This window comes from Lagopus leucura, unplaced genomic scaffold (assembly GCF_019238085.1).
Source record: "Lagopus leucura isolate 7727_CA_CO unplaced genomic scaffold, USGS_WTPT01 Super-Scaffold_100014, whole genome shotgun sequence".
NCBI classification, from domain to species: domain Eukaryota; kingdom Metazoa; phylum Chordata; class Aves; order Galliformes; family Phasianidae; genus Lagopus; species Lagopus leucura.
In genome coordinates this window covers 6,619,949-6,640,639 of record NW_024962268.1, presented here as the reverse complement: position 1 = coordinate 6,640,639, position 20,691 = coordinate 6,619,949, and the positions used below count along the sequence as shown (strand labels likewise).

At 36.1% G+C, this 20,691-nt stretch overlaps 1 protein-coding gene across 3 annotated transcripts in view; it reads right to left on the bottom strand.

Annotated features, from left to right (window-relative positions):
• The window catches only part of ADAMTS6 (ADAM metallopeptidase with thrombospondin type 1 motif 6), a 147,269-nt gene that overhangs the window by 22,222 nt on the left and 104,356 nt on the right, over positions 1-20,691 (bottom strand). For 2 of the 3 annotated variants that reach the window (XM_042875090.1, XM_042875091.1), the window contains exons 15-20: positions 17,521-17,623; positions 16,343-16,476; positions 16,110-16,233; positions 14,816-14,896; positions 9,769-9,932; positions 8,554-8,692 (exon numbers count right to left, since the gene is read on the bottom strand). In XM_042875090.1, coding sequence (XP_042731024.1) covers positions 8,554-8,692; positions 9,769-9,932; positions 14,816-14,896; positions 16,110-16,233; positions 16,343-16,476; positions 17,521-17,623 — 745 coding nt within the window. Of the gene's footprint in view, positions 1-7,866; positions 7,956-8,553; positions 8,693-9,768; positions 9,933-14,815; positions 14,897-16,109; positions 16,234-16,342; positions 16,477-17,520; positions 17,624-20,691 lie in introns of all 3 variants that reach the window. The other variant, XM_042875093.1, reaches the window with a different exon arrangement.

Here is a 20,691-nt window from a genome sequence, read left to right as displayed (position 1 = left end):
AAACCTTCCAAATTCTAGATGAATGAATCTACAACACTTACTCAGTCAAAAAAAAAACAACCAAACAACAAAAAACAAACAAAAAAAAACAGCTATCAGCCTCAATAAACTTATTTCTGAGGACTGTGGAACAAGAAGGTATTCTGAAGCACCATGAAGACAAAGTATCATTATGCTTAGCTTAAAAAAAGAAAAGAAAAATGCCACCAGCCAAGTTACTTATTGAACCAGTGGTCAGGTAACATATCACTCATAAGCATTTATCACTATTTACTCACGTGGTGAAGAACCATTAATCAATGCCAGGCAAATACGTTAATTCAGTTTTTAAATGTTCTGCATCATCTTTCCATATCGTATGTGATACAAGAAACATACGTGTGGATTAAGGAAACATCACATCACTGTTGTCTAATTAATATTATTTAAAATAATATTTCGGAAACACAATTCAGATTCTAAATGCAAAACAACAAAAAGAAATGGGAGAGCTGGAAATGCAATTTTAGCCAGACAACAGCTACAAAGTAGCTAAGCCCTGTAGGCCTTGAAAAAACATTTTTAGATTACTTGCTGTAGGAATATGTGGTCTCTCTTCAAATAATCTAAAAAGCATACCTAAATAAGTTCATTTAAACTCCTGGAGGAATAATTACAAGGAGTTAGACAGAAAAACTCTCCTTTCAAATATACAGATTTATGATTTATAATAAAAGATATAAAATGTCATCATGACCGGTCAATGCAATTCTAATAGAAAACAAAATTTCAGTGGTTTATTGACCATACTCTCCAGAGAATTGAGACGTTTTGCAGATTTCAATTCATAAGTAGTCTGCACAAATTTCAGCAGCCAAATTTTAAACTACGTAGAACACACTTTACTGTTAAATTAAAACTACAGGCTTGTAAATGTTCTATCTAATTTTACAAGGAATCCTCCACAACTGTGATTTGCAATTGTAAATTTTAATTATAAAGGTACATATTGAATCCTGCATCACAAAAACTATTGCATGCTGGTTAACCCAGACATACTTTTTGAGCCCACTCATCAGGTCACAAGATGTTCATCACAGAGCCAAACTCACATTTTCCCTGATGAGGACAAGTATGTTCTATTTGTCCAAAGGTTGTTTCACAATTCATCTGAGGGCATGAAAGAAAAATGCAGTAGGCATCGTACTACAAGAGTCACCATCAGAAAAGGATCCAAACAGCAACCAGCTTACTTACAATAATAGATTGAGAGAAGTTTTGTTTGCGTGCTTGTTTGTTTTCTTAAATGAGTACATGAGCTATTTTATTCATCCAGAGATGAACTCTAACAAAATAAACAAAATCAAAATCAATACTTTGGGTACTTTGTAAATTCCAGATATAAATGCTGCCATTTATGGCTAGATTTTTATTAAGCATGGAATGCAATGGATTGGACAGGACTGAAATGGAATGGAATAAAATAAAATGAATGCACACACTTACTGTGGTCTATTCTTAATGTAAACAAAAGAGAAAATATGTAGGGGTTTTTCATCATCTGTTGGATATTTTTAAACAATACCATCAGCTGTACACTTCTTTATTAACAACACCCGCATTTAGGCCAAAGTCATAGACTTGAGCTTGGGAAGCTACAAAGTATCACATAAAGAAAGACATGCTTAAGAGTAATCTTACAATTCCGTGATTTCTAAGTTAAAAATTTTGCCCTTTTCTATTACAGCTCTTTTTATTTCCCTTTCCAGCATTCATTTTACTTGCTATTTCTGTGTGTTTTAGTTTCCCTTTCTTGGATTTTCTTGTTTAGTTAATAGCTTTTCTTGTTTACACTTCAATAATTAGGTCATATAGCCTTTTGTTACTATCATCAGATTTTTCTGAACTCCACTGACCGTTTTATCCAGCCAGTGAGGCCTTCTAAATTCCATGTGATCTCTTCTATTCCACTCTTTTCTGTCTAGGTAAACTTGCGTTCTACACCTCTGTAGATATTCTCTGACATTGTTTTGCTGAAGTCTTGTCTAAGTCCAACTCCAGCTTACAGAGGCTCTGCACTATATCAAATAGATGGGTGAAGCAGAAAAAAATCTACAAGCAACTGTAACAGATACAACAGATAGCACTGTGACCCAGCAATGTTTGTTCTGCCATTCAGGAAGTCTATTACAATCTGAGTGGGCATGGATTTTAGCATAGAAATATCTTCCCTTCAAACACGGTACAAATTATAATATCGTAAACAATGTGCTTTTTTATTTATAAGACAAAGCTATGTTAAAGTTTGAGGAGAAGATTAAATTTGTATCCGCTAGCTATAGACTTGCAGAATCTAACAAAAAATTTCCTTCCAAGATTCCCAACTCAGAGCAGAACAGTTAACAGTGCATTCTCAGGGAGGAAAAAAAAAAAAAAAGAGTTAATATGGAAAATCAATGAAGTTCAGTTCTGCACAATGTTCCTGGAGAGAAAGAATTGGATCAGAAATGATAGATACTAAAAGGCAGATCATGAAAATGAACAAACATATGTATTCTCATAGTACATCTGAGTACATGATTTTATAAAAGAAAAGGTCCCTGGTAAATCCAAAGAACCTGTTTTTGGAAAATCTTAAGAAATATCAAAGCAAAAGTCAGATTTCTGAGTCCATTGATTTCAGCTGTTCATGGAAGTTTTTGTAATACTTTATGCACACTTCATGCAATGACTCTCATGGCATGCTTCAGAGCTCAGACATTCCCAGGAGGTATCCAAATAATGAATGAACTGATAATTAGTGAGTGTGTAATATACACTGCAAGCTCAGTATCACATGAGAGCCATACAAGTGAGGGAGACAAGGAATCCAGAGTTCCAGCACATTTATCCACCGTAAGCACAAAAACTTCCTCCTTTCTATAATTCCTTTTATAGCATGCTCCTTCTACAGCATGCTTTTCCTATTCTGCAAAATGGTTACAGGTTTGAGAATAGAGGTTCTGTACTAAAAATTGAAGTGCTTTTACTGTTCAGAAGCACAGCAACAATGAACACTGAGGCAGAAGTCCACTGGAACAGACAGCATGCTACCGTTTTAGTTAATGATTGTAGGTTCATACACAGACATAAAACTGTATTTAAGCCAATAAATAAAAAAGCACCAATTGCTTCTCAGCTTGTTCCATGGCTCTTGACTGCTCCAGTAATCTTTCTCCAAAACAAAGCCTATAAGCAACCCCAGGAATCACTGAAAGCAGAGGACTGCTTTCAAAATACTTTATTTCAAAATAAAGTAGAGAGAGATCATAAAGACTGGACATATACAAAAGTGGAAACATACAAAACTTCAAAACTATCTGGACCTCGCTATGCTAAAATACTGCTCTAGTCTTTGTGCTAGATACTTTTAATCCAAAAATATATCTCAAGTAATAACTATATCTTAAGATCACAGACCTGGCAAATGCTATGAAATTCAGATACAGTCAGTCTGATTTAGAGAGAACTAGATTTAAGTGTGGAGTGAAAACAAAAAGAATTTTAAAGTTGCAAGTACAGGCTGTCCTGCTGTGCTTAAAAAAAAAGATAGTTCTATACCTTTGGAAGAAGGGTGAGGTAACCCAAGAAGAGTATGAGGATGTTGCTAGGATATGCAGACAGAAAATCAGAAAGGCAAAAGACCAGCTTGAACTTAATCTGGCTGATCTGTTAAAGATAGAAAATAATGTTTTTACAAATATAGTAACAGCAAAAGGAGAATCTCCTGCCCTTACCAGACAAGGCATGGAACATTATCACCAGGGACAAAGAAAAGGCCAAAGTTCTTAATCCCTTCTTTACTTCTATATTTTAAAAGTCAGATCAGTTATCCTTGGGGGTACTTAGCCCTCTCAGCTAAAAGATGGACAGGGAGCAGAATAAATCCCCCACAATTCAGGAGGAATCAATTAGAGACCTGGTCTGTCTGAAGTCTATGGGACCAGATGGGATCCAGCCAAGAGTGCTGAGTGAGCTGGCAGAAGTGCTTGCCAAGCCACTTTCTGTCATTTATCAGCTGTCCTTGTCAATCTTGGAGGTCCCAGATGACTGGAGACTAGCCAACATCACACCCATCTATGAGAATGACTGAAAGAAGGATCAGGTGAATTACAGCCTGACAGCCTGATCTCAGTATTGGGGGAAATTATGGAACAGATCACCTTGACTGTGATCACAAAGCATTATAACTAAGTTATCAGGCCTAGCCTATGTGGGTTCATGAAAGGTAGGTGCTGCTTGAACAACCTAATCTTCTTCTAAAACCAGGTGATCTGCTTGGTGGATGAGGGAAAAGCTGTGGATGTAGTTTGCCTAGACTTTATTAAAGCCTTTGATTCTCCCCTCAGAATTCTCCTGGAGAAGCTGGCAGCCAAGGGCTCAGACAGGTGTGCTCTTTGCTGGGCAAAACGCAGGTTAGATGGCCAGGCCCAGAGTGTGATGGTGAACGGAGTTAAATCCAGTTGGTGACCAGTCACTCTAGTGGTGTTTCTCAGAGATCAGTATTTGGGCTGGCCATGTTTAGTATCTTTACTGATTATTTAGATGAGTGGATTGAGTGCATCTCATCTGTACACTTGCAGATGAAATCAAGCTGGGAGGTAGAGCTGATCTGCCTAGGTTAGGAAGGCCCTATAGAGGGATCTGGATAGTTTGGATCAATGGGTGGAAGCCAACTGCTGTAACAAGACCAAATGCTAGGTCATACACTTCAGTTATAACAAAGCCATGCCTTACTACAGGCTTAGAGCAGAATGGCCAGAAAGCAGTGTGGAGAAAAAGGATCAGGAAGTGTTAGTTGGCAGCTGGCTGAACATGAGCCAGCTGTGCGTCCAGATGGCCAAGAAGACTAATGGCATCCTGACTCATATCAGAAATAGTGCAGTTAGCAGGACTACTGAGGTGATCGTTCCTCTGTACTCAGCTCTGGTGAGACCATACTTCAAGTACAGTGATCATTTTTGGGCCCCATACTACAAGAAAGACATTGAGGTCTGGTGCACGTACACAGAGAAGGGCAGTGAAGCTAGTGAAGGGCCTGGTACACACGGCTAGACATGGCCTTAAGTTGCACCAGGGGAGCTTCAGGTTGGTTATTACTCAGAAAGAATGTCAGGCATTGGACAGGCTGCCCAGAGAGGTGGTGAAGTCGCTGTCTTTGGAGACTTTCAAGGAAGGGATAGACTACAGAGTCACTTATTGTAAGAGTTGGAAGGGACCTCTAGAGATCATCGAGTCCAACCCCCCTGCAAAGCAGGCCCCTACAGCAGGCTGCACAGGTAAGCATCCAGGCTGGTCCTGAATGTCTCCAGAGAAGGAGACTCCACAGTCCTCCTGGGCAGCCTGTTCCAGAGCTCTGTCACCCTCACTGTGAGGAAGTTCCCATGAGTTTTTGTGCAGAACTTCCTACGCTCCAGTTTATGACTGTTTCCACTTGCCCTGTCCCCACAGACTACTGAGAAGAGGTTGGCCATGTCCCTTTGACTCCCACTTAAGATACTTATAAACATTAATAAGATCACCTCTGAGTCTTCTTTTCTCAAGGCTGAACAGACCCAGGTCACTCAGCCTCTCCTCATAGAGGAGATACTCCATGTCCTTTACCATCTTCATGGCCCTCTGCTGGACTCTTTCCAGAAGATTCCTGTCTTTTTTGTACTGGGGAGTACAGAACTGTATGCAGAACTCCAGGTGAGGCCTGACTAGGGCAACGTAGAGGGGGAGGATCACCTCCTCTGACCTGCAGGCCATGCTAATTTAATGCACCCCGGAATCCCACTGGCTTCTTGGCCTCCAGGGCACACTGCTGGCTCATGGCCAACCTGCCGTCTACCAAGACCCCAAATGTGGCACTAAGGGACATGATGGTTTAATGAAATGTTGGTGATGAGTTGATGGTTAGACTAGATTATCTTCGTAGTCTTTTCCAACCATAAAAATTCAGTGATTATATAAGCTAGTCTGAGACACAGCCTAAGGATCAGAAAATGGCCTCTGCTCAACCGCTCTCTGTATCAAAAAGCAGTCACAGAAAACAATCTAACATTTCAACATCATCTTTAATTTTGTCATTTTTTGTCTTCTAAACACTGCAAATTTGATATTTTCTTAAGATAGCTATTTCTTGTAACATACACCTAGAAAAAGGACAAAAACATTAGTACATGTACGTTCTGAGATGGCTAGAAGTTAATTCTAATCAATTTAATATCTTATTAACTCTTATTAATTTAATATCAAGATTCTTGATATGACAGTATCTGGCTCTACTTCATCACAAGTTTTCCCAGATCAAGATGGAATATGGTATGATTAAATTTTTAATACCTATGCACTACAATTCAGATACACCAACTACAATTAGAGGAAGAGGTAGAAAAATTTTGATGCCTTTGACCTATTCATGGTCTGTTCCACGGGCATTATATGATTATAAAATAAAAACCAAATTCCATTCCAAACTAGTATCCCTCACACATATGCACTGTCATTCTTTTTTTCTTTCAGTGATACATTCTTCAACTGTTAACAATTTTGTTATCCTTTGATTTAAAGAAATCTTCTAAAGACAGAATTCAAGTAAACTGCAGTAACTCACTTCATAATGAATCCTACTGAAACAAACAAAGCCATGCAGTGGTTACATTTGTAAGATTTCCCACATTTCATATTTATACTTGTCAACTTTTCCAGTTCTGCTTTTTCTACAAACTTTTACCCTTTTTTTTTTCCCCTACTCATCTCCTTTTAAAAATTGTCTTCTTTTGGCATATGGCAGAAGGTGTTTCATAAAGAGAGAAATAAAGGATACACATATGAAGAAAGCAGATCCAGGTTTTCAGCAAGAATTATAGCTTCCTCTACTAAAAATTTATATGAAAATAAGTGATCATAGTATATTCTCATACTAAGCAGAAAGAAAGGAGAGAATGAAAGGAGCCTGGTTTACACACCATAAGCTACTGAAGAACATCTTTCAAAAGTAAGTTTCAAATGATTAATAAATGCATATATTTATCAGAGATTCACATACACTTCACATGTAATGATAAAGATAAGAAAAAAAACTAAGTATTTCAAACTAGTTTTATCTAAACTTACTCATTTGGGACCAATTATTTTTTCCATTGGACACTTTCAAATCTCTGAAATCACTATGACCTGAGAAGACTCACAGGTAAAACACTGTGTCTATCTAAATCAGTGGAGTTTTCCCATGACTTCAAATGGCTCTTTAACCCATCATAAAAATCTGACTTGGTGGTACCTGTAAAGTTCTGACATATGGAAATGCACCTCCCACCACACCTCTCCCTTCAAACACTCTAAAATCTTCCTTTTCTGACTAGATTAACAGTGTTAAAATATCAGTTAAAACAGCAGTCTGTCATCTATTTGAGTATAAGAATCCTACAAATTAAGAACAAAATATTGGAGAATTTTAACAACTTCCTGAATTTTGTTTCAAGACTTCCTATTTAGTTACACAGAATAGAATTCATACTATCCTTTCTGTCCTACCTATGCTATTCAAATTGCAGTATTTAAACTGCAAGCAACCACTAACAGTCACAGCAGGATCCATCAGAAAGATGAGTCAGGATGTTTCTAAACATGAATATCACCAGTACCCAGAAAGAAAAGGACAATATTTGCTCCAAAGTATCTTTAGAAAACACAACTATTTCCTAATCTTGCTATGGTCAGTGCACAGCACAGTAGAAAGCTGAAATTCTGAGGTCAATTTAACTTTCTCTTCTGTGTCTTCTGAAATAAATATATGTTGGTGATGATGTATTCAGTCTCCAGAGAGAAGAAAGATACTGTTCACACAGCACTTCTACTCACCAGTCCATGCAGCAGCAATGGTGTTGGCTTTGAAGAAAGCCAACTGTTCTGCTCTCCCAGCCAGAGGTAAAGAATTGCATTGATGGCCACTAGAGGGAGGATTAGGAATACAGTAAATTGTGGGCAAAAGGTACCCATGATGAATCACATGGGACAACCTACAAAACCCCCATTGCTGCCAAAAGGCAACAATTAATACATACTGCTATGGGCTGGGAAGTATAATCCAGTTCTTATAATCTCCTACAGGAGAGTTGCCAGTATGTATCCTAAACTTTAGTGGCTGGAGGATGAGAGGGCTGACTAGAATGTGTGAAGAATATGTACAAACATACACAGACATATCCCTTTATTTACGATTCCTTTATTTGCCTTCTGTTTTTAATCTCCTTACTAAAAACTTCTGATGGAAGCTCCTGTGAAAAGCAAACATCGCAACTTCAAGAGAATCTCAGAAGAACCAACAACAGACACACTGCCAACATATACTGCATTTAACAAAACACATCTGAATATATTAAATGTACTTGAAAACAACAAAATCCGATGAGATAAATGTTCGTTCTCTAAAATAAGGTTTGAGTTATATCTGGAAGAAACATTTTTAATTAGTTACCTACATAATTACGTAAGAAAGAATATCTTGCAATTCAGCTTATCCTTATCCTTGGCTGCCTGGTGTCTTACCTCCAGCACAAGTGGCAGAACATTCTGACCAAGGCAGATGATTCCACGCAAAGCCAACTTCATTGTCTCCACTGCCAGTGCGAGAGATGGGAACATTGAATTTATACCTTATACCCAAATTTTGTTCCTGTAGCAGAATCTGAAGTTGAAAACAACTGGTTATACCATTAAAACAGGCAAGCAGAGTGTAACTACAGTGATGTTAATCTAGGTACGTGTTATGTCTTGTGAAAGGGAGCAAAGTAATAAAGGAAGCTGCAATATTTCTTTAATATATTTGCAAAGCAATCTGAATGAAATTGTTAAACATACATAAAAGGTATTATTGTATAAGTGAGCTTTACCTTATTTTCACTTTGACACCGTAACTACCTAACCTCCGTCAGATTTTTATTCTTGACACAATAACCACAAAGAAGCCAGTGTTCATAAATTAATGCCTTCATGGAAATGAATTTTGTAACTGAATCATTACTTGAAGTGAAAGTTAATTAAATCAGTATGCAAATATGCAGTAATTATCACTGAAATCAAGCAACTAGATAAGAATCCAGCCCTCTCCTTGCTTATATTTCTAGTGATTTATAACAGTAAAAATAGTAACAGCAATAGACTGTTGCTGAGGTTATGGTTTTCACTGAATACATGCAGTTAACACTGGTAGATCCTTTAAAGGAATATCAAAACTATCACTACAGTCATATCACTGCATTTGATATAGATGGCAGAGTAATAATCATCAAGAATTTTTGTCTACCCAGTCTGGAGACTGTATTGCACTCACCCCTTCCTGACATACACTAGTCTTTCATTATTTTTATTTTTTTTTAAATACAGGTCAAATTATTCTCATCATTACAGAACTGTCAGTAAAGAAAAAAGCTACTGTATTACATTTCATATGTTACACATCAAACAGTTCCATCTATCAGAAGTACACAGAAATGCAATACATATCCAATTTACAATTTCTTCTGTAGCACATTTAACATAGATGGGGCATTTTCTGTGATATTTCCCAGGGCTCTTATAATTTTATCACTTTTTCATCTCAGTATCTGCATATCAGTTTTGAAAGGTAAGGAAACTTAATTAAAATACAAATGCAAGATCCCAGCATTGTCTGGGACCTACTTTGATTATATTCACGGTTCATCTTTGCTGATAACAAAAATCATATTTCAAATTTCATAAATATATTAAATATAACTTTACCATGACTATGAGATTTTCTGAAGTAGGGCCTAGTGCTTCCAGAGATTCTGGTTCGTCTGTTGGCCTCTTGTAATGGAAAGCTGTTCCAGCAACATCAAACTTTCTTGGCCAGTCAATAGTCCAGGCACCATTAATATAGTAGTCATCCTCTTCAGATTTTAGAGCTTAAAAAAAAATACAAGCCACCTAAAAATTGGAAGCAGCATTTATAATGGAGAAGCCATTGCAAATTAACCTACTAATCTAGTAGAAGTATGTGAATTTCAACTGTCATCACTGTTTTTTCAATATAAACTTTTTTCTTTAGCCCTGATTAAAATATCCCTCAAGCAACTTGGCAAGGCTTTTTACCATAATCTCGAATGTGCAGGTAAACTTTGCAAATACTGTATGGAACACAACAGAATGCCTCATACTGTTCTACATAAGTGCAAGGTGTTGCAGTTGGGTTGCAACAATCCCAGATATGTACCGACTGGGAAAAGAACTCACTGGGAGCAGCCCTGCTGGGGGAACTTAGGGATTCTGGCAGTTGAAAAGCTGGACTAAGCCAGCAGTGTGCAACTGCAGCCCAGAAGGCCAACTGCATCCTGGGCAGAATAAAAAGTGGGGTAGCCAGCAGGGCAAGGAAGGGGACTGTCCCCTCTGCTTTACTCTCATGACACCTCATCTGGAGAACAGTGTCCAGACCTGGGTCCCCCAGCAAAAACAGATCAATCTAATCTTTTGATTAAAATTTTGTATGTTGGAGCATGAGACTGGTACCTCATATAACATCCTGAGTAAGAAAAAAAAGAAGACTGAATTATGTTACCTATCAGATCTTACTTTGTTGTCTTTGCACACCTTTTTTTTTTTTTTTTTTCTTCTTAGAGCATAAATCCAAGACATTTCTACTACAAAATCAAATATCAGTTATTTTATCTGGCAATATATTTTATTACTATTGATTTGCAGCCTTAAACCATAAATATACTATAGATAAGAAACTTCTTAACTAACTGCCTAAGTAGGCTATACAAGCAGATACTCATCAAAGACTTAGTATTTGATATTTAACCAGTAATATGAGATTAATTTTCTAAATACGAAAATGGCTTTGTATCTTAAGGCAGATACTTTGTTGATTAGATACTGACTCCTTGGCTTGAAGCAATAATGAAGATTATAGACTTATTCATCATTTATATTTACTTTAAATATAACAGTATTTGAGGCAAAACAATGGGTGGAAACACAATCAAACAGCAGTGCTGTTTTTTGAGACAAAACACAAACTATATAGGATTTTACAAACTCATTTCATAATCATAAGACAACTTAGGATCAAGTTTTGCCACTTACTACATCAGGTTGCCCAAGGCCCCATCCAACCTGGCCTTGAACACCTCCAGGGATGGGGCATCCACAGATTCTGTGGGCAATCTGTTCCAGTGCCTCACCACTCTCACAGTGGAGAATTTATTCCAAATATTTCATCTAAATCTACTCTATTTTAGTTTAAAACTGTTGCCCCTTGTCCTATCATAACTTCATATAACTACGTTGAAGCTGAACATTAGTATGTCACTAGTGGTCAGACTTCCCTATAGTTAAAATTTCTAACCATTCTGCTTTCACAAAATCTAGATTGATTAAAAGAGGATTATGGGATCTCCCACAGTCACTAAAACATTAAGGTCTGTCTTACTCTGACATTTAATACCAAACCTTTTCTTGTTAGTACATCTAGTATCTACTAACAGCAAATAATGAGTTAAGTTCTTACTTTTATTACTTCAGACATATCAATGAGAACAAGTGAGATATATAAATAAGCAAAGGAGAAAAAATGTCTTCATACATAATTAATCTTTCCTAAACTCTATTCTATTAATTATATGTGTGTTATACATGATTATTTTTTTACCTGGTTGTCTGCAAAGGAAAAATATATATGTGTGAATGGATTTGCTTAATGTCAGTTTTTATACACGGGTGGAGGCTACACAGCTGTGAAGAGTATCCCAAAAATATAATTATATGACAATGATGAGACAGTGACATAATTATTAGCATATGTGAAAAAAGGAACAAGTTAACATCATAATCAAGAAATTTGTGAGAATGTGAGAACGCAGGAAACCCACAGGATATGAGAACACAACACTCTGTTGCGAAGGGGAATAGAAGTGAAGATGTCATTTAAATAAATCCAATTAAAGGAGAACAGTAGCACTTCTTAGCATATATTTTTTTCAGCAGATCTGAAAAAAAAGGCAATTTTGCTGTTGTTTATGGACAGATTGGTTTAAAAAAACAGATTACTTATGCAGCCACAGAGACATGTGCTTGTAGTATCATAGCACAATAAGTGATACTGGTGCAGAAACAATTAGTCTGAGTCATGGAGAGCACAGATACTAACTGAGCTACCTGAGGTTGTCAGATGTCTAACTGCTGACTCAATTTAAGGTCAGGGCTTGCAAAACAACTGGATCATAGTCTTAATCTGAGACCCTACTAACTGAAAGGAACAGAAAAGTACTGAAGCCAGTATCAAAGCTACAGGGGAGGAGGTTTTTTTCTTTTTTTTTTTCATTATTTTTTTATTTCCAAATTGAGAAATTGATTTCTTTGACTGTGGTCACATATTTGGCTGCGTGCACGTAAAACAAAACATAATAATATGTGTAAATGGTTATTTTCAGCTGAATCAGTTCTCTAATCTGGTTCATGGTGTGACCACAAAACAGCTGTTCCGAAAGAAGAGGAAACTCCACAAAGATGAGGAGAGAGTTGTGAAGTAGACATTGCTACAGAAGAAGCGCCTATAAAACAACACCTTGAAGTATGTATTTTAACACAATAAATTCCTTTTTAACTGCTATGTTTCTAAAGTTCTCTTTAGGGAACAGACAAATTACAAGCATTCCCTCCCCCAGAAACTGGTGATTCTAAAGTAGTGATCTTGCTCACATTCACAGTACAAAACATTCAAAATAAAAAAAAAAAAAAAGGAAGAAAGAAACAGTCCCTGTGACTTTATTATCTTACATTAGCATATAATGGCTCTCTTGCAAGTTGTAAACACAGCAAAGTAGTGAAGGAGATGAATGCCCTGGAATCAGCTAGGACATCTGAGGCATGAAGCAAGGTAGTGAGGAGAGGCCTGAAACTTGGGAACACCCATGAGATTGTGAGAAGCACGCTGGAAACATACTTTATCTTATCAAACCTGTGGTCAGATTAAAACCCACAAATATTGCCTACATTGTCCATTTGAGCTAAAAAATTGACATTTTTCATTAATTTTGGTGCTGAGGTTACTGACATAAGTGCAGTTCCAGATCATATTTCTCTGATAATAAATTAGATGAACAAAAATCTTAACTGTACTAACTAAAAGTTATCTTCTGTATTCTTTTATCATCTCTGTTTTCAGTTAGCCATAGAATCAGAAACCCAAGTCTCTTAATGTGATCTGTATATTAAATAGGATGTTAATACTGGTGTAAATGTCAATATTACATAACATACTTTTTTGAAAGCAACTGTGGTAGAATGCACTTAATGCCTCTCCCATCATCTCTGTGTCAACTGTCAATATAGGATACACAAGCAATCTTACTGACATATTTTGAATTGGGAGAGTGTGATGCTGAAAAGATGTTAAGTGCTCTTTATTCCTGCAGTACTGAATATTACTACTCCTACAGGATGGAGGGAAACAGAAAATCTGAATTACATCACTGTGGGAGCAGTCCGAAAAAAAAAAAGAAGAAAAAAAAGCAACCAATTGTAAAAGGCACCATTATTATCAATATAATACATTTAGGAACAAATGCACCTTAAAGAGTAATTACCCTTCAAACTAACACTTACATGCACTTATGCATTATTTGTTTATATATATACACATCATATATTTATATAGCATTATTTATTTATATATATACGCATCATATATTTATATATTGTTTATGCATTACTGATGCAACATATCAGTATTGTAACATAAACTTCTATTAGTATAGACTGACTAAACAGCAGACAGTTGCCATGAAGTCTATAAAGGTAACAGGTTCTGGTTGTGTTAATCTGTTTCCTGTACAACTTATCAGCTCTCTACATTATTTTTGACTGAGGAAAGTGTGCTCCTGCACTGCTGTGAACTGAATGCTATGCAAACCAGTGCATATAAACTCTGAGAAATGCATGTTTGAGTTTGAGGAAGCCAGATTTGTACATATTAATATTTTAAGAAATGGAAATGAAATTTAACATAGTCTTAAAGAAAATGAAGGATAATATGGATTAATTTAATTTGAATTTAATTCTGTGCTTTGTCACAAGTTTCCCGAGTGATCTTAATAAAGCACAAACTTTTCCCTGCATGTAACTTTTTTTTCCATAAAAGAAGGCATAGCAATAAGTCCCTACAACACAGCAATATAGAAACACTGTGGAATTAACAAAATATACTGACAAGATACAGAGGCAGCGTTGTATCATCACAGAATGCCTTGGGTTGGAAAAGACCTGAAAAGATCATATTCTTCCAACCTCCTGCTGTGGGCTGCTCAGGGTCCCAATCAACCTGACCTTTAACATCTACAGGGATGGGGCATCCACATCTTCTCTAGGCAACCTGTTTCCAGTATGTAATTCATTAGTATTTAAGTAACTATTGTTGCTGGTGAATAAACATTCCAAGATTATGTTTTAAAACATTACAATCCCCTAAAATGAGAATCTTCCTTAGGAAGAAGACACTAGCTCAGTGTGGGGCAGTAGATCATTTTAGCGATCTTCATCTACTCTAGCTCCAAGTCTAGCTGGCCTGAGTTTGTGCTTTGGTCAGGGAGGAAAGATGCACTCCATTAGCTCCACTTGGGAGAATGCATCCTAACAGACTGGATGTTTTTTAGGCAGTTGCCACAGCCTAAAAACTACAACTCCCTCTCCTCCTTCAACTATACGTATGGTTTGGTCAAACCAGAAAACCGTACCTTCAAGTCACTCAAACTAACTTATTTACAGTCTGCTACTTAAAGCATGCTCTTACCAATGTAGTTCTTGGACACTGCCACTTCTCTTATTTCAATGTGCACTGAACCTCTTGGAATTTGAATCACTTCCATGTAGCCTATGAGAAAATGGTATATTTTTCTCTCATTATATTGGTCATGAAACTAACCATTATTAAATTGTTTACAATTAAAAACTAGTAGGAAGTATAGGATTCAAACATACTTGAACATTCCATTTCATGTGATATAAAGGAAAATTCTTTTAATTTCACACACATTTTGAAGTTGTAGCAAAAATGTAGTATAAATTTATGTATTCATTTTTTTTAAATGCTAACAAAGTGCTTTCAGCATTGTATCACAAGTAACTAATGTATGAAATGATTATAGGATCATAGGACAATTCAGGTTGGAAAGGACCTCAGACAGTCACTTAGTTCAACCTCTTTTGGGCAACTGAATCACTGCCACACGGGGAAAATGTTTTTCCTTCTATTCAGGTAATGTTTTGTTGGTTTTTTGGTTTTTTTTGAATAGCCATTGTCTCTGCTCCTTTCATCATGTCATCTACCACCTACTATGAACAGCCTGTTTTTGTCTCCACACTAACTTCCTCACAGGTTTTGGAAGGCCGATACCAGGTCCCCATGAACTATCACTTCTCCAGGCAAAATAAGTCTAATTCCTTCAACCCCTTCTCAAAGAATGGTTTTTTTTCAGCATGTGATTATCTCAGTTGTCCCTCACTGAACAGAACTCACTTCAGTGCATCAATCCTTTGCCTACATTTGAGAATCCAAAACTGACTCCAGATGCAGCATTAATAAAACTGACACTGCCAACAGTAGTATTGTTTTTTTAAGCTATATTTTCGGCTAATCGTCCACACATATTCTCCAAGTTCTTGGTAACATTAACTCTTATGGATCCTGTCCATTCTAAAATTTCAAGTATAGTCATATACGTGATTATCACATATATGGAATACTGCATTCCACCATGCACATTAAAATCATTCACATAACTTCTTCTACCAAAGCCCTATAGACAAGCAAAACGAAACAAACAAACAAACAAACAGAAACCCCTGAACATTCATTTCTTACTAAGTGCATCTAAGATCCTAAAAACTAAATATTCAATAATAAAGGATATTGCAGAATTTGACATAAATCCAAACTAATACATTAAAATGAAACAATAAGGCAAAAGGAGACAAAGTGAGTGAGTGACAGCAGCAAACTAGTAGCAAATAATGGAAACCACTGAAGTACTGTTTTTCATTTAACAGCTATCTAAATGCAACAGAACAGACATAAACATGCATACCTCCTCTGGGCAATGAATCATTGAAGAAACCTTCAATGGCTTCACATGTACTCCCATCTCCTCCACAAACACGACATCTATCTTCCTTAGCATCCGACCCCAAAATATTATCACAACCTACATGCTAAGAAAAAATACTTTAATAAGATGATGGTTTTTTGCACCTTTATCTTCACTGTATGATAAAACACTCAAGTTTGAGATATTCTTTTTATCTACTCTAATTCTAATACCTTGCATTCTCCATTGATACAGATATCCAGTGAGTCAGCATTGCACTGAGTCCCATCTATTACTGCAGGAGCACGTTCAGTGTAAAAATTATAACCTTCAGCCAAGCAGTTTAATGCACATGGTTTAACCCCACCTAGACAACAAAAGTGAAGAAAAAAATAACAGAGTTCCTGAAAAAATAATGTACTTGCATAAATTGATCTAAAATGCATGATCTTATCTTACATTTCTCACATGTAGTATAGATACCTTATTTCACTTCCCATTACAGATTTACTTACTTGACTCTTATTGCAAAGAGGATTATTTCTTACAGAAAGATACAGCAAAGTTGGATATCTACAAATGGATTCTGTTAACATAACCCTAATCATTACTAAACAATTTTAAAAGATACCGTTTCAGCAGCATTTGATGAACACAAATAAGAAATAAGTCAGGGTGAATTTCAAAAACATCAGATTATTTAAGATAGAACTTTCGTCTACATGAAATACACTATCACTCAGATCATGTGATCACAGTGGTCACTTCTAGGCTTTCCATCTAAAACAAAACTGCATATAAAACCATTCAATACAAAAAACAAAAGGGAAAAACTGACATTCAGAGTTTTACTAACTTTGAACAATATGCAACTAAACTTGATTAAACTGTTCTAAAAAGAGATTGTAATTCTCTTCCCTACTTCAAAAAATACCTGTTTTATTTTACAGTGCAATTATACAAATCTTATGTTTTAAAGTAAGCTTTAGAGATCCTGTAATGCTTTTTCCCCTTTCCCCATTTCCCACTATTCTCAACTCAATTAAGGAAAATTTTACCTAGAAGTTTATTCACTTACAGATAAGCTAATAATCTGTAATTTAATTTAAAAATCTGTAAAATAATCTTCCAATTCTATCACACTCACAGGTGAAAAAGGGCTCTATATCTTAATATAGAGTCCCTATAACTATTCTCTCAAGCTCTTTCCACATTAAAAAAAAAAAATCCCTGTTAGAATAGTCAGGGCTCTTCTGTAAGATTTTAGCAGCTGACAAAAGGGTAGAAAACATAACTTAGGTTATGACATCTTCATCAAAAGATTCTAAATAGAGACACTACTTTCTGTATAAAATTCATACATTTTTGAATACTTCACATACGATAACGTTTTTACAAAGCTACACATCACCTCCAGTGTAGGGTTTCCAGTTATAATACTTTCCACGGAAAGGCATATTGTCAAAGTCTGCACATTGTTTTTCTCGAAAGTCACGGGCCCCTGCAGGACATGGCTAAAATAATATAGACAAAAAAAAAAAGTTTATTCATTCTGAATATAAAAATGAAAAGAAATTTTCATATTACAAATAATAACGATCAGAAGACTAGGAGGTGGTACTTTGCTTTATCTTGTGGCTCTGATTTTGACATTTTCTTTACTTCTTTGTAGTTTAAGTGTCTATTTTGCAACTTTCAGCTGGCACGAATTGAATTGAATTATTAATTTAAAGAAAGGTAAGTGTTATAACAGTTTCCATAAAACCAGAAAAACAAAATCGGGTCAAGCTATGCTTCTTAATCGATCTGTCAGTTACCTCCTTACAAATGCACATATAAAAAACAAGTGAAAAAAATTAAAATCATTCTGGTAAGCGCTCTTGCCTCAGATTAAGCAGCTGCACTGACATTTGTTGTATAAGATATTGAGAAAGAAATTATAACACTTTCTACAGATGAGACTATTATCATCTTTGCTTACTTGCAGCTTTGAAAAAGAGCATTGCAATAAGCCAAGAATGAGACTAGATAACATGTCTGGTCCTGACTGCAAGCATTAATTAAGACATAAAAACTGATTTCACTTAAATTTGCACTACTACACATTTCCAATTACAAAGCTTAGAAACTGTTTTCTTATTTCAGAAGAAACAGAATTCTTTGCTATTTCTTTGCTAATTTTTCACGAGCGAGTTAAAAATAATAATGATGACCCTGAATACACCAAGAATTCACACTGCATGTTAAACACTGCTATCAGTGTTTAAGTAGCAGCTATGATTTCAAGTGCCATGAGACAAAGTATTTGAAATACAGATTAAAATCATTTTTAGACTGAAAGAGGAAAGAGACTGTTTGACAGAAATTAGAGTTGTGAATAAATATTACTATTTTATGAGCAACAGAAGAGTTCATTTCATGGCAGTTTTACTAGTCTTCCTACATATATCTAAGTCAGCTACCACTGTTCAGGAATCTCAAATGCATTCAAGTGAAATGGTCTGTATAAATGTGCGTGATAAAAATCTACTACACAATGCAAATATTAATAATTATAATTCTCACATTAATCAAGCTCCTACCATAGCCAGCCCAGTGCACTATGATTCACAAACTACAAAAGTTTTCTCCAATTTTGAACACAAATGAAAATACTGGATACTAGTCTTATAATTTTAAACTGCCTATAATTCTAATCTCTATTTAATTAAAAATATATTTTTGAATAATACTGATTAAAAATGTACTTAGTACTTTAATTCAAGTCTTTTAATTTCTCAAACAAGAATAAAAATAATTGGAAAAATGCTCAAAGTAAAAATAAAAATAAAAAAAAAATCATTGGTTACAATTATATTTGCTGCTTTGTCTCCTATTCAAGTATTAGAAGGAACAGTCCTGATCTATCGCAAAGTCTGCAATCAAATCTCATCTGTACTTGTCAATACCCACCACTCTTCAGTTCCACGTGCTTAGATACTAATTTGCATGGCTATTATTCCCCTGCAAAAACTTGGAAAGTTAAACTTCACTGCAAAAGACATCATGAAACCCTTTTTATGAATAAAATTATTGCAATCTGATTTTTGAGATGCCTTACTTCTCTTTTGGTGTTGATATATTGGATGTATTTTGAGGCGACATCATAAATTTCAATAATAATCTGGATAATGGATAAGAGCACAGCAACTCTGCTCATGATAGACAATGAGATGAATAATACCAGAGTCATGCTGGTACTCAGAGACATCTCAAGAGGCTTGGAAATGGGTCCACAGCAACCTCAGCAAGTTCAATAAAAGAGAAACACAAAGTCATGCACCCAGGGAGGAAATATCCCTATGAACCAGTTAAATGCTTGTGGCCTTCCAGTCAAAAAGGAGCTTTACAGAAAAGGAGTCACAGCGAAAAAGTTGAACACAAAACAATGTATTTTTTACCACAAGGAAGGCAATCATAATGGGCTGCATTAGGCAAACTACTGCCAGCAATGACTACCTTCCCCTCTTTTCTGCACTGGTGAGGCAAACTTTGCCAAGAGAGTAATGTAATCTCCATTCCTGGAGACAGTCAGCTGGGTCCTGATGAGCAACCATCTCAAGGTTTGTGCAAGTTGGGACAGACACCCTCCTGGGGCTCCTTTCAATCTCAGTCATTCTGGGACTCTGTAAGCAAAGCCTTTCCTTCTTGAGCCACAATTTAAACTGCTACTATCACTGCTTTCTCTTTCTTAAAGACAGCTTTGGTAGTCTGACAGAAAAACAGCTACACACATTTGCATGCTTAGGCTGGAATCTTACTCCTCACCAGAGTTGTAGGTAAGGCAAGCAATACCTGGAAACAGTTTAATGAACCATGGGAACAAAGCTACTTATCCTCTACACTTAGAGAAAACCACGGCCAATAACTGAATGCCCTATTCTGAAAATGTTATATACAGCAAGACTGGGGGCAAATTTTTATTTTTAACACCACAATCTCAGCTTCCACCATTACTTTCTTTTCTCATGCTGTCACTGAAATAACTGCTTTCAGAAATTGGAGAAGTACAGGAAATCAGACTTCTACTGGCTTTTTCATTGTCAAATAGGGTTGAAAACTTTTCCTGAAAGAAATACGTGTAAGGAGCATCTGTTACTTTCCAAAGTGCTAGGACCTAACAACTACCACTCCACTACAGCTGACTTCCAGCTCGTTCATTCCAATAAAATTTTACTTTTTAAGCAGAATGTCTGCTAATGATGAAGGGGATCATCACTGCAACTTTACTTAAGACAGGCAATAGAAGGGCTACAGCTGTCACAGTTACGTCTTTTCATCATACTTCTTAAGTTACCTTAACGTAACCAAAAAAGTATCTTTTGTATCCATGACACGTTGTGTTCTTTCACACCTGACTGCACAATGAGCAGATCTGTGGACCCGTGCAGTAAAATAAATTTCCATTTTAGTGCCTATGTCTTCTTAGCTAATACTGAAAAACAATCATATCTCAGGATCTTCCTCTTCTTCCCACCAATCAATTTTAACACTCTCAAGCATGTACTAAATCCAGCTTTGAGATGGATTTCAGACAGCCCTG